At 45.5% G+C, this 15,036-nt stretch overlaps 1 protein-coding gene across 1 annotated transcript in view; it reads right to left on the reverse strand.

Annotated features, from left to right (window-relative positions):
* The window catches only part of wipi1 (WD repeat domain, phosphoinositide interacting 1), a 110,516-nt gene that overhangs the window by 81,423 nt on the left and 14,057 nt on the right, over window positions 1-15,036 (reverse strand). Inside the window, exon 2 of the mRNA XM_070857729.1 lies at window positions 9,551-9,633. Coding sequence (XP_070713830.1) covers window positions 9,551-9,633 — 83 coding nt within the window. The remainder of the gene's footprint in view (window positions 1-9,550; window positions 9,634-15,036) is intronic.

Raw genomic sequence — 15,036 nt, forward strand, 5'->3', positions numbered from 1 at the left:
ATGCAATTTCCTCTGTGGAGCGAGTATCATGCTCATAGGTCCTGGACAAATTTGACTCATTATTTCAACCCGGCATTGGCACTTTCATGAGGGCCAAGGTAGTGATTCACATAAACCCGGACGCCAGGCCAGTACACCACAAGGCCAGAGCGGTGCCGTACGTGATGCAGGAAAAGATAGAAGGCGAATTGGACCGCCTGCTGAGGGAAGGCATCATCTCGCCAGTCGAATTCAGTGACTGGGCGAGCCCGATTGTGCCGGTGTTCAAGGTGGATGGGTCGGTCAGGATATGTGGTGATTACAAGGCCACCATCAATCGGGTGTCACTCCAAGACCAGTACCCACTACTGAGAGCGGAGGACCTCTTTGCGACGCTATCCGGTGGCAAAATTTTTTCAAAATTGGACCTGACCTCAGCTTACATGACCCAGGAGCTGGCGAGTGAGTCGAAGAAGCTGACCACCATCACGACACACAAGGGGTTGTTTGAGTACAACAGATGTCCATTCGGGATTCGCTCAGCCGCCGCGATCTTCCAACGAAATATGGAAAGCCTCCTCAAGTCGATTCCAGGGACGGTGGTTTTTCAGGATGACATCCTTATCATGGGTTACGGTACTGAAGAACACTTCCACAACCTGGAGGAGGTGCTACGCAGACTGGATCGGGTAGGGCTGCGACTGAAAAAGGCGAAGTGCGTCTTCCTAGCTCCAGAGGTAGAATTCCTGGGGATGAGGGTAGCAGCAGACGGGATCAGCCCTACTGCGTCCAAGACGGAAGCGATCCAGACCCCGGAACACGACGGAGTTGCTTTCGTTCCTGTGGCTCCTGAACTATTTTGGTAACTTTCTTCCCAAATTGAGCACGCTGTTAGAGCCGCTACACGTGCTCCTACGCAAAGGTCGCGAATGGGTCTGGAGGGACAGCCAGGAAAGGGCTTTTAATAGAGCACGCAATTTGTTATGTTCCAACAATCTGTTAACGCTATATGACCCATGTAAGAAACTTGTGTTAACGTGCGATGCGTCGTCCTATGGTGTCGGGTGTGTGTTACAGCATGTCAATGCCAAGGGTCAGTTACAGCTGGTAGCTTATGCCTCCAGACGTCTGTGCCAGGCAGAAAGGGGCTACGGGATGGTAGAAAAGGAGGCGCTCGCATGTGAATATGTGGTAAAGAAAATGCACCAGTACCTGTTTGGAAGGAAATTTGAGCTGGAGACAGATCACAAACCCCCAACGTCCCTTTTGGCCGACAACAAGGCCATAAATGCAAACGCATCGGCCCGCATACAGAGGTGGGCACTCACGTTAGCCGCCGATGACTATACAATTCGGCACAGACCAGGCACCGGAAACTGCGCCGATGCACTCAGCAGGCTCCCACTAGCCACCACTGAGGGGGCTACCGAGCATGCTGCTGAGATGGTCATGGCTGTTGAAGCTTTCGGAAGCGTAGGCTCACCCGTGACAGCCCGTCAGATTAAAGTCTGGACAAATAGAGACCCGCTATTGTCTCTTGTCAAGAAATGTGTCCTGAATGGGGACTGGGCAGCCACGTACGGGGCATGCCCTGAGGAATTTAAACCATTTCACAGGCGCAGGGATGAACTCTCGATTCAGGCCGATTGCCTAGTGTGGGAATCCGCGTAGTCATGCCCCAGATGGGCAGAGAGGTGTTCATCAGAGAACTCCACAATGAGCACCCGGGCATTGTCATGATGAAGGCAATTGCCAGCTCACACGTTTGGTGGCCAGGGATAGACGCAGATCTGGAACTTTGTGTTCGCAGGTGCAACACGTGTGCCCAGCTGGGCAATGCGCCTAGGGAAGCCCCCCTTAGCCCCTGGCCGTGGCCCGCCAAGCCTTGGTCACGCATCCATGTGGACTACGCAGGTCCTTTTATGGGAAAAATGTTTTTGGTTGTAGTAGATGCCTACTCCAAATGGATCGAGTGTGACATTTTAAATTCAAGCACATCTTCTGCCACGGTAGAAAGTCTACGGGCAATGTTCGCCGCCCACTGTCTACCGGACATCTTGGTCAGCGACAATGACCCGTGCTTCACAAGCACTGAATTCCTGGACTTCATGGCAGGCAATGGAATTATCCATGTCAGAATGGCACTGTTCAAGCCGGCCTCAAATGGCCAAGCAGAACGAGCAGTGCAGATAATCAAACAGGGGATGCTCAGAATCCAAGGGGGTTCCCTACAAAGCCACCTATCATGCTTCCTGTTGGCCTACAGATCCCGACCACACTCGCTCACAGGGGTTCCACCCGCAGAGCTGCTAATGAAAAGGACACTCAAAACCCGGTTTTCCTTATACACCCCACCATGAAAGAAATTGTCGAAAGCAGACATCAGTCACAATGTGATTACCATGACAGGAATGCGAGGGCGCGATGTGTTGATGTAAATATCCCTGTTTTTATCCTCAACTACGCCGCAGGCACTGTGATTGCCAAAGAGGGAAATAGGATTCAGGTAGTTAAACTTACCAATGGACAAATCTGCCGCAAACACGTGGATCAAACAAAAAGGAGGTTCAGCAACCCCATAGAAGAAGCAGAGGAAGAACATGATATAGAGTTCACTCCACCACAGGTGACCGAACACCAGAACCAAAGGGCGGAGAGCCCAGTCACTGTGGGCAGTCCGGATAGGCCTGAGGCACCGCAAACAGCAAACAATCAGGCCAGCGCCCAACAACTGGAGCCCCAACTCAGGCGCTCTACAGGAGAGCGTAAACCACCAGAGAGACTCAACCTGTGATCCCAATAAGTCTTTGGGGCGGGGGGGGGCGGGGGAGAGGTGATGTCATATATTCAACCAGCATTATAACCCATGTATAATCTGACCTAAGTTGTACACTGTAAGAACAATGACCACTAGGTGGTGAACTTGTGGGAGCCACTCCTAACCTGGAACTTCAGGTATAAAAGCAGAAGCTCCACCCACTTCCATCACTTGAGTGCTAAGGAATAAAGGACAGGTCACAGACTAACCTTCTCTCAAGCATGGGCCTTGTGTGCATTTATACTGTACAGTAAGGACGTATCAGTAATGACGGTGAAACTGTCAGCATTCACCATCATTACTCCTCTGAAACTGACCGTAACTTCAACTTTAGCGCATGCGCAGATAAACACAGAAATCCTGAAGCTGGGGTCAGTCATTCACTGTTCCACCACAGGCTGCGCTGTGGAACTTCCCTTAGCCAGCAATCAGTGAAATCACGTGAACTGACAAAAACCTCCCCTTTGCTGCTCTAATTTCACTGTTAAATACTCCATAAAAAGTTAAGCCTTATTGAAAGTGGTGTAACTGTGAGTCTTAACGACGTATTGACGGCTGAAATCCGTTCTGGTCCTGTAAGACTAATTTTATATGTGTGGAATGTCAAATTTCGCCATTATGATATAAAATAATAGGTTTTTAAAAAAAATTTGTTTATATATTTCAGCTTCTACCTTCTCTCCAAAAAAATTTAAAAAGCGAATGATAATCAATGCTTTTTATTTCCTAGTTTGCTGTGTGAGAATTCTTCAATGTTATTGGCTGTTTAGACAGCTTGCCGATATCACTGCTGCTCTATGCTGGGATCCCCTTTTGGCAGCGCTACAATAAAATTAAGGTCAAGAAAGCCAAGCTTTCTTCGAGGTCAGCAGCAATTGCCGTTGCTTCGCCGCTGGCCGCAAATTCTGGGCCATGGTGAATTTCTGACCTCACCTGTGGTGTTATCAGGTGAGCTGGTGAACCAAAGCTCAAGAATTTCCCCCAGGGAGGGACTGAAATTGGTATGGTCAATAACCATTCATTTTGTTGTGACTTTGGTCTCTCTATCTTTTTTTAAATTAAATTAAGAAACCTGGGTTAAGGGTCAAGAATCATACTGAAGGTTGAAAAGACAACATATGTCCAGTCGTGATTAGCTGATGCCAGAAGCTTGTCGAAGATCGAGGGACATAAGGAGTTCCACGATTTTGAAGACTTGTAAAGATTAGTTAAGAGTAGGAAATTATTATAAGTCTTAATTTGAACTCTGGCTTCATATCAACAGTGACCACACTTCAATAAGTAATTCATGTGAAGTGCTTTGGGTAGTTTCTGGGAGACGTGATAAGGCAGTATATGAATACAAGGTATTCTTCAACTCAGTGAGAATGCAGGAAGGAGGAAAAAGTATATGGGATGGTACACCAGGAGCTCAGGAACATAAGAAATAGGAGCAGGAATAGGCCATACGGCCCCTCGATCCTTCTCCGCCATTCAATATCATGGCTGATCTGATCTTGACCTCAACTCCACTTTCGTGCCTGTTCCTCATAACCCTTGACTCCCCTGTAGTTCAAGAATCTGTCTATCTCAGCCTTGAATATATTCAATGACTCAGTTCTGATAAATGTTGCCGTCTGGTTCTGTGACTTTCTTACTGATGGGCTTTGGAAGTGTTCCCCTTGTAAGTACATGCTTGGCTGGATAAAGTAAGCTACAATGGATCCCTGTATGTCTCGGAGCTTTCTTGGCATTGGAATAGGCACTTAGTGTTCCCTGTAAGGATGCTGAGTAATTTTGATTGAACTGCACTTGTCAGTCTTCAAAAAAAATGAACACAGTATTTATTCTAAGCTGACCAAGTTTCCCTCCCCTCCCCCTGATCACTTCCTGTGGCTCAGTGTCCATTTTGTTTTGATTCTCTCTCTGTGAAGCTCTTTGGGGATGTTTTCTATGTTAAAGGCACCTTATAAATTCAAGTCATTATTGCTGACGTGAGCAGAGGTCACAAAATCGGGGTTTCAATGTTGTAACCCTGTCTCCAACCCAACTTGCATTCTAATGATGTTAAAACTCTGCATTATATAGATTTTATGATTTCTTAAATGGGACTTCATAGACGGCAAATACTGTGGTGACTTTAAAATTTGGTTGCTGCTCTGACTGAACGCAGGCTAGCCGTCTGAAATAAATAAATCCCCTGGCTCAAAGCTATATATAAAAAAGGTGTCTTTTAAGTCCCTTTTCTTCTCTGATGTCAATTAAATACAAGGACATGCACAGTTGGGAGCCAGACAGGTAGAATGAAGAGCAGCAAGTGAGAGAAGGCGATAGAAATTAGCGCTATAGATTGGGGCTCTGCTCTTCCAAGATTAGCGGATTGTACCCAGCCTTTAAAAAAGCACCAGCTCCATTAGCTGTCTCAAAAAGGAGTCCTCTAAATGGTGAATGGCCTGAAATAGGCTCCGAGAGCACGCCTGTGATACCGTTGAGATATACTTTGGACTGACAGCTCTGTAGCCCTAAGCTGAGTGTGACTGCCCTCACCTGGTTCCACTCCTACCTATCCAGTTACAGCCAAAGAATCTCCTGGCTTCTCCACGCTCCCACCCTGTTACCTCTGCAGTGCCCCAAGGATCTATTCTTGGTCCGCCTCTTATTTCTCATCCACATGCTGTTCCTCGTGACATCACCTGGAAACATGTCGTCAGGTTCCACATGTATATGTGGACGACACCAAGCCCCATTTCACCACCACTTCTCTCAACCTCTTCACTGCCTTGGTATTGTCAGTCTGCTCGTCTGTCAGCCAATCCTGGATGAGCCGCAATTTCCACCAATTAAACATTAGGAGAACCAAATCCTTCATCTTCGGCTCCCGGCACAAACTCCCTTGACTCGCCACCGATTCCATCTCCCTCCACCGCCACTATCTCCGGTTGAGCTTGTGTTCACAACCTTGGGTCCTATGTGACCGGGACCGGAGCTTCCAACCCCATAGCCTCTCCATCACAAAGACTGCATACTTCCAGCTCCACGTCGCCCATCTCCGCTCCTGCCTCAGCTTATCCGCTGCTGAAACCTTCATCCAGGCTTCTGTTACTGTAGACTCAACTGTTCCACTACTCTTCTACCGGCCTCCCGCCTTCCACGAACTTGAGCTCATCAAAAACTCTTCTGCCCATATCCTAACCTGCACCAAATCCCATTTACCCCTCACCCCTGTGCTAGCTGATCTATACTGGCTCCCGGTCCAGCTACACCTCAATTTTAAAATGTTTAACCTTGTGTTCAAATCTCTCCATGCCTTGCCTCTCCTTCAGCCCTCCAAGATCTCTGCGTTCCTCCAACTCTTATCTCTTGTGCATCTTCACTCTCTTCGTCCCATCACAGGTGGTCATCTATGCCCCAAGATCTAGAATTCCCTCTCTAAATCTCCCTGCCTCTCCATCTTTCTCACCTCCTTTAAAACGCTACCTCTTTGTTCAAGCTTTTAGTCACCCATCCTAATATCTCCCACTTTGGCTCAGTATCAATTTTTGTCTGATTACATTCCTGTGAAACACCTTGGGATGTTTTCCTATGTTAAAAGGTGCTTTATAAATGCAAGTTGTTATTGTTGATGTTGTAGTCAATAAATAGCTGTTCGTGCATGACATGTGGTCTGACTCTGTCTTTGATGATTTGGCAAGAAAGAGTTAACAGGCTTGTGAGCATCCTAGTGGAGGATTTGTAAAAAGAAATTCATTTCAATCTGAACTAATTAATACAAGGGCAGTTTGGCAAGACATTTGAGGCTTCACTCACACCTAGACCTAAATCCAGGTGGTAAAACCCCAGTCCATTCCTAACTAAGGAGCAAAGTGATGGTAGTAAGAGTAGTCAGATTCCTTGGCATATATTAGTTGGGATCCCAGAACCCAGCATTCTTACAATAACGAGGTATTGGTGCTGAAATTCCGATGTCCCAGGTCCGTATGAAGTTTCTACGGACCCGGGAAGGCATCAGAAAAGCCGGGTTTCAGCACGCAATGCACATGCGCTGAAAACCGGCTTTTCCGATCTGTCAAGTTTCTGGCTTAACAGATCCAACGCATATCGGGAACGAGGACACTTGCAGGACAAGATTTGCTATATTTACGCACATCTTGCCCAGCAAATGTTCTCAAAAATCTTGCGCCTGAAAAAGCAGGCGTATAACCTACTTTTCCAGGCACAAGTGTTTAAAAACACACAAAAACATTTAAAAATAGTTATAAAAACACATTTTGTTAAAAACCCTCCCCACAACGGTAAGTTTATGTTAAGGCATAATTAAAAAAACTTTTTAAAAAGTCGGGAAAATATATTTTTTTTAAATAAGAACTTTAATTTAAATGAATCTTAAATATGCAGTGTATTTTTCTATTTTTTATTAGTGTTGTGCATGTTGGGGAGGGTTTCTCATTCAGAATAATGGGAACTCCAACTTAGAGTTCCCATTATTATGAATGAGAAAATACTGCACCTTGATTAGCTGCCCGGAGCCATGTGACTCCAGCTCCAGCATATGGACGTCCCAACGTGCACACGCTCCGATGCGTAGGGAGTGAAGGCCTCAGGATCGGAGGTTCGAACGGGCGCAGCAGGAACAAGTTGGTGCGTATCTTTTTTTAACTTTTTCAGTCGATTGCCCGCAGGAAGACCTCAGTCGGAATTTCAGGCCCAATATAATCTAGCCGTTGAATAAGGGGTAGCTAGTGGAAACACTCGGAAATATACAATTTCATCCATAAGCTTTACCACACAGTAGCTTGTTCCAAGTTGTGAAGAATCTCTGATGTTTTGAGTAATTTTATTAACATTAAACCAGTTTTATAAGCTAAGTGAACCACTATGATTTTATCCTCCTTTTTTTATTTGACTTTTGTTTTTGCTAATTTAATTTCTTAATAGACCTGATTTACAGTTTGTAGCCTGAGATATACCATCTGTCAGAGTGTTATTTATGAGCCAGTTGGAGTCAGAATGACTATCATCAGTAAAATCAGAAACATAAAGCGGGGGTAATTTAAACAAACTCGCTGGACGGGACACCCAAAGGAGTGAACTTCAATGGAGAGTAAATCTCGGATATTGCACCTGATCCAGTCAGTTTCTCAATGGGCGAATTGGGTTAGAATTGCTCCCAAGGAGTTTAATATTTGCCCAGCCATCCTACATCATCAGATACTTTACACGCAAGGTCACACTTTGACATAGAGTGCGAGGGCTTGTCTGTGGAAGTGGTACATTGAGAGAAAAAAAGTATCTGCGAGCACCCGAGTCATTAAACAGGGGATAATTCTCTGGATAAACATAAGCTGCTTTTATCTTGATGGTTACACTGCATCATGTTTCATGGGAATGACATCTGTGCACCACTCCCCTGTTTTTACATTCATAGAGGGCTAGTCTTCGTAGGCATACTAGACCTCATTTTTATATGGAGCCACACAGACAGCACTGGCTCCCTACATTTACATCACTAAACTGGTCCCCTTATCCCAGTGGGCAAATTGCAGGCCCCGATAACTCGTACCAAGTCCCGCTCACCCATCACCTCTGTGCTCGCTGACCTACATTGGCACTCGGGTAAGCAATGCCTCGATTTCAAAATTCGCATCTTTATTCTCAAATCCTTCCATGGCCTCACCCCTCCTTATCTCTGTAATCTCCTCCAGCACCCCACCACCCCCCACACCCGAGATGTCTGCACTCCTCTAATTCTGCCCTCCTGAGCATCCCTGATTATAATCGCTCAACCATTGGTGGCCGTGCCTTCTGTTGCCTAGGCCTCAAAGCCTTCCTGGTAAAGTGCGACATCACAGTGGAGACCCTGGCTGAAGACCGCCCGAGGTGGAGAAAGTGCATCCGGCAGGGCGTTGAGCTCTTCGAGTCTCAACACAAAGAACAAGAAGAGGCCAAGCGCAGGCAGCGGAAGGAGCGCGCGACAAACCAGCCCCACCGACCCCTTCCCTCGACGAATGTCTGTCCCACCCGTGACAGGGACTGTAGCTCTCGTATCGGACTGTTTAGCCATCAAAGAACTCACTTTGGGAGTGGAAGCAAGTCCTCCTCAAATCCAAGGGACTACCTATGATGATGGTGCCTAGGCCCCAAGCTCTGGAACTCCCTGCCTAAACCACTCCGCCTCTCTATCCTTGTTCAGGACGCTCCTTAAAAATTGACCAAGCTTTTGGTCATCTGCGCTAATTTCTACTTATGTGGCTCAGTGTCAAATTTTTAATCGCATAATACTCCTGTGAAGTGCCTTAGGTCGTTTCACTACGTTAAAGGCGCTATATAAATACAAGTTGTTTTTGTTGTTGATATTAATTCAAAGGCACGTTCAGAGCAGGATGGCAGGGTCCGCTATCAGGTGGGAAAACCGGAAGGAATTTGATATTTTAATGCAGCTCCCTCTTTGGCGTCTATTGTGCAGCAGCGGGCGTGATGAGGAGTTGAGAACCCGCATGGCACATTTGTTATTATACAATGAAACTATAAAAATAAAGCTACATTTCTGAAGAGGCACTATTTCTCTACTTGTGTATCATACTGACTGTTTTATAAAACATTGATATTGTGTCACAAATAAATCTAGAATAGTGTTCATCGTGTTATTTCATATACCACACATATTAGACATTTACAGAAAATCTTTCAAAAGAAAGCATGGATTAAAATGGCAATGGTATTCCGTCCTCAAAGGTTAATAAAGGACAGAGTAACTTTAAAAGAGCTAGGACTCACTGCATTTGTAGATTTCCTCCAATTTGTCCACCAAAGCCAAAGAAAAAAGCTTATAACCAGAGTTTGTACCAACTGCCAGAGATCTACAGAACAAAAAATAAAGTAAGAATCAGTAACATGCATAACTTGAGGCATACTTCTCATTGTGTGTCCCATTATAGACTTTGTTACCCAACAGAAGTACTGACTTTACCATTGCTACCTTTATTAAAGGCCAAGTGCTCATTACATGCTCAGAATACAGATACAGGTTGGAAACTCCTCATTCAGTCTGCTATTGAACAGGAAGCTATACCCCTTGAAATCACCTGGTACTGGTATTCCTTCTCAAACCACCACAGATAAACCTGGTGCTGATACCCCTACAATATCAGTGCTGAATCAATAACACTCTCAAAACCAATGTTAATACATATCTGATAATGGTACAACTCATACCAGGGTTGATACAGATCCATTACTGGTAAACTTGATACCAGGGTTGATACAGAATGAATACTGCCACAGGGGTAGGCATTTAAAACATGCATTGGCTTGGAGTCCCATCAAGTTCTCTGTGGTCTACTGGACTGGTGTCTAGAATCATAGGATAGAATCATAGAAATTTACGACGCAGGAGGAGGAAATTTGACCCATCGTGTCTGTAATGGAAATGGATGAATGCCAGGGCACAACCGGAACATCTGCACCATCAGTGGTGGTTTGAGAAGGAATACCAGTACCAGGTGATTTTAAGGGGTACAGGTTCCTGTTCAATAGCAAACTGAATGAGGAATTTCCGACCTGTATCTGTATTCTGAGCATATAAAGAGCACTTGGCCTTTAATAAAGGTAGCAATGGTAAAGTCAGTACTTCTGTTGGGTAACAAAGTCTGTAATGGGACGCAGTATGACTTTCTGACTCTTCTGCACTCCCTTGAACAATAATTGTCCAGTGAGGAGTGCAATTTGTGAAGCGCCTATTAGGTGCATCATATTCAATGCATTATCTTGAGCAGCCCCTCTCACATTCTGCAAAAGATGGTCATTCAACTTAAAGTCATTGAGCATGTGTGGTTTGGTCAGAGATTTATGCAAATTGAAGCATTCTGGTCAGTTTCAGGCTCAAGCGCAAAAGCTCATGGTATTTTTAAAATGCTACAGGTGAAAAATAAAGTGTGAAGTCCGAGATATCCTGTCTGTGGATGTGGACGTGCTATACACTAGTCAACCCCCCGTGGCTTTGCACAAGGGAGTGGAGAACAAGTGCTGTTTTCAGGTGTGGCACTGTCAGCGGACAGCGGGCGTTTGGACCAGTATGTACAGATGTAATATTCAGTTCCATTTTAAAAGTGATATAAAGTATCCTATAAAATAAGGATAGAATGTAAGTATATTATTTTGTTAAATAGCTAAACAATGGCAATTTGGGAAGCAGAGAAGAAGAGTTGGCAGGAGCAGAGGAGTTTTGCTGCAGTAGAGAATAAGCAGCAGGGAGATAAAATCACAACTGGTAGGCAGGTGTAATTACCGCGTGACTTTATATAGACAGTCCCACTATAAATATGGACCTGCATGTTGCCGTGGAGCAGGCGGAGGATGGTGGCGTACTTTTGGGGGCATCCGAAGCGGAGGAGGACGCTCATGGTCGACAGGACTGAAGTAATACCCGCCCTCCTGTATGGCTCAGAGACATGGATCATGTACAGTAGACACCTCAAGTCTCTGGAGAAGTATCACCAACGGTGTCTCCGCAAGATCCTACAAATCCCCTGGGAGGACAGATGCACCATCGTTAGCGTCCTCGACCAGGCCAACATCCCCAGCATTGAAGCACTGACCACACTTGATAAGGTCCACTGGGCAGGCCACATAGTTCGCATGCCAGACACGAGACTCTCAAAGCAAGCGCTCTACTCGGAACTCCTTCACGGCAAACGAGCCAAAGGTGGGCAGCGGAAACATTACAAGGACACCCTCAAAGCCTCCCCGATAAAAGTGCAACATCTCCACTGACACCTGGGAATCCCTGGCCAAAGACTGCCCTAAGTGGAGGAAGTGCATCTGGGAGGGCGCTGAGCACCTCGAGTCTCATCGCCGAGAGCATGCAGAAATCAAGCGCAGGCAGGAGAAAACCTGTCCCACCCACCCTTTCCCTCAACAACTATCTGTCCCACCTGTGACAGAGACTGTGGTTCTCGTATTGGACTGTACAGCCACCTAAGGACTCATTTTAAGTGTGGAAGCAAGTCCTCCTCGACTCCGAGGGACTGCCTATGATGATGATGATGAAATGTGGACATAGAAATTTATAAAGACAAAAGTTGACACAATGGTGAGACATAAATGTGACAACAGGAAGCAAGGTCTTGCACGGGGGAATTGCACACAGACATAAGAATTTAATGTATAATTTTTAAGTATATTAGTAGAAGATCTCTCATGACATTTTCTCCAACTACATACAAGGAAGACCGAAGCCAACGGCCTGGATTTTGCAGTCAGCGGCGAAGGGACGGCCCTCACAGCTGACCTCGAAGAAAGCTGCCCACAAAGATTCAGCAACCTCTGTGGCGTCGATTTCCTCTATTCCGATGTTACTTTCAATCTGGTGCCATCTAGAGGGGGCCTGTGGCGTCCAGGAACAGTGAAGTCATCAAGCAGGCTGAGCAGCCAATCAGATTGAAGAATTCTCACAGACAGCAAACCAGGAAGTAAAAAAGCCTGGATTATAATTCACTTTTTGATCATTTTACAGAAAGCAAAATAAAGATTGGGGCATACACATGGGATTACGGTAGAAGCTGAAATATCAAACAAGCCTTAAAATAAAATTAAAAATCATGGATTTTTAAAATGTTATTCTGAGGGAATGACACGCCACATATTTAAAATTAGTTTTTTCAGGGCCAGAGAGGATGTTCAGCAGTAATTATGACTTAGGACACTGTTAAAAATCCAGTTGCACCTCATTCAATAAGGTTTAACATTTTCAATGTTTTTCACTGCGAGAATAATGCGTAAAAAGTTGAACTTCACGTCAGATCACCAATTGTGTGTTGATTGCATCTGCGAGGGCTGCAACAGCACACCCTGTGGCGGAGCAGGGTATCACTGATAGCAAATTGCAGATTTCCATGTTCAACTGTGCATGTGTAGATGTCAGACTTTTACTGTCAGTTTTACATAGTAATGACGGCGAGCGACAACAATTTTGCTGTCATTACAACCACAAATTTTGAGTCACCGTCTTCGGTCCCCACCACAAACTCAGTTCCCTAGCCTCCAACTCCACCCCTCTCCCTGGTCACTGTCTGAGGCTGTTCACAACCTTGGCATCCTATTTGACGCAGAGATGAGCTACCAACTACATTTCCGCTCCATCACCAAGAACTGTCTACTTCCACCTCCGTAATTAAAAGAGTATTAAAAGGGTATTAAAAGAGATGGCGGAAGTTATAGCAGATGCATTCGTTATAATCTACCAAAATTCTCTGGACTCTGGGGAGGTACCAGCGGATTGGAAAGCAGCTAATGTAACGCCTCTGTTTAAAAAAGGGGGCAGACAAAAGGCAGGTAACTATAGGCCGGTTAGTTTAACATCTGTAGTGGGGAAAATGCTTGAAGCTATCATTAAGGAAGAAATAGCGGGACATCTAGATAGGAATAGTGCAATCAAGCAGACGCAACATGGATTCATGAAGGGGAAATCACGTTTAACTAATTTACTGGAATTCTTTGAGAATATAACGAGCATGGTGGATAGAGGTGCACTGATGGATGTGGTGTATTTAGATTTCCAAAAGGCATTCGATAAGGTGCCACACAAAAGGTTACTGCAGAAGATAAAGGTACACGGAGTCAGAGGAAATGTATTAGCATGGATAGAGAATTGGCTGGCTAACAGAAAGCAGAGAGTTGGGATAAATGGGTCCTTTTCGGGTTGGAAATCGATGGTTAGTGGTGTGCCACAGGGATCGGTGCTGGGACCACAACTGTGTACAATATACATAGATGACCTGGAAGAGGGGACAGAGTGTAATGTAACAAAATTTGCAGATGACACAAAGATTAGTGGGAAAGCGGGTTGTGTAGAGGACACAGAGAGGTTGCAAAGAGATTTAGTTAGGTTAAGCGAATGGGCTAAGATTTGGCAGATGGAATACAATGTCGGAAAATGTGAGGTCATCCACCTTGGGAAAAAAAAAACAGTAAAAGGGAATATTATTTGAATGGGGAGAAATTACAACATGCTGCGGTGCAGAGGGACCTGGGGGTCCTTGTGCATGAATCCCAAAAAGTTAGTTTGCAGGTGCAGCAGATAATCAGGAAGGCGAATGTAATGTTGGCCTTCATTGCGAGAGGAATGGAGTGCAAAAGCAGGGAGGTCCTGCTGCAACTGTACAGGGTATTGGTGAGGCCGCACCTGGAGTACTGCGTGCAGTTTTGGTCACCTTACTTAAGGAAGGATATACTAGCTTTGGAGGGGGCACAGAGACAATTCACTAGGCTGATTCCGGAGATGAGGGGGTTACCTTATGATGATAGATTGAGTAGACTGGGTCTTTACTCGTTGGAGTTCAGAAGGATGAGGGGTGATCTTATAGAAACATTTAAAATAATGAAAGGGATAGACAAGATAAAGGCAGAGAGGTTGTTTCCACTGGTCGGGGAGACTAGAACTAGGGGGCACAGCCTCAAAATACAGGGGGAGCCAATTTAAAACCGAGTTGAGAAGGAATTTCTTCTCCCAGAGGGTTGTGAATCTGTGGAATTCTCTGCCCAGGGAAGCAGTTGAGGCTAGCTCATTGAATATATTCAAATCACAGATAAATAGATTTTTAACCAATAAGGGAATTAAGGGTTATGGGGAGTGGGCGGGTAAGTGGAGCTGAGTCCACGGCCAGATCAGCCATGATCTTGTTGAGTGGTGGAGCAGGCTCGAGGGGCTAGATGGCCTACTCCTGTTCCTAATTCTTATGTTTTTATGTAACATCACCTGTCAAGGCTCATCTGCTGGTGAAACCCTCATCCATGCCTTTGTTATCTCCAATGCTCCCATCTTCCACCCTCCATAAACTTGAACACATCCATACTTCTGCTGCCCATGTCCTAAGTCGCACCAAGTCCCATTCACTCATCATCCCTGTGCTCGCTGACCTACACAGGCTACTGGTCCTGCAACACCTCGATTTTGAAATTCTCACCCTTGTTTTCAAATTCCACCATGGCCTTGCCCTCACCCTCCCTATCTCTGTAAATTCCTCCAGCCCTACAATGTGGCCACACAGCTCTCTGCTGGTCCCGCGCAGCCTGGGACTTGACTTTTTTTTAATATTAAATACTGCGCATGCGCGAAACTATCAATGGTCCGCGCAGCCATTTAAAGGGGCCACACACACACAAAAAAAAAGATTTCAGGGAGCACTGCCCACAACCCTCCGAGATCTCCAATTTTGGCCTTTTGCGCATCCCTGATTTTAATCGTTCCACCATTGGCAGCTATG

The sequence above is a fragment of the Pristiophorus japonicus genome, chromosome 16, assembly GCF_044704955.1.
Source record: "Pristiophorus japonicus isolate sPriJap1 chromosome 16, sPriJap1.hap1, whole genome shotgun sequence".
Taxonomy (NCBI): domain Eukaryota; kingdom Metazoa; phylum Chordata; class Chondrichthyes; family Pristiophoridae; genus Pristiophorus; species Pristiophorus japonicus.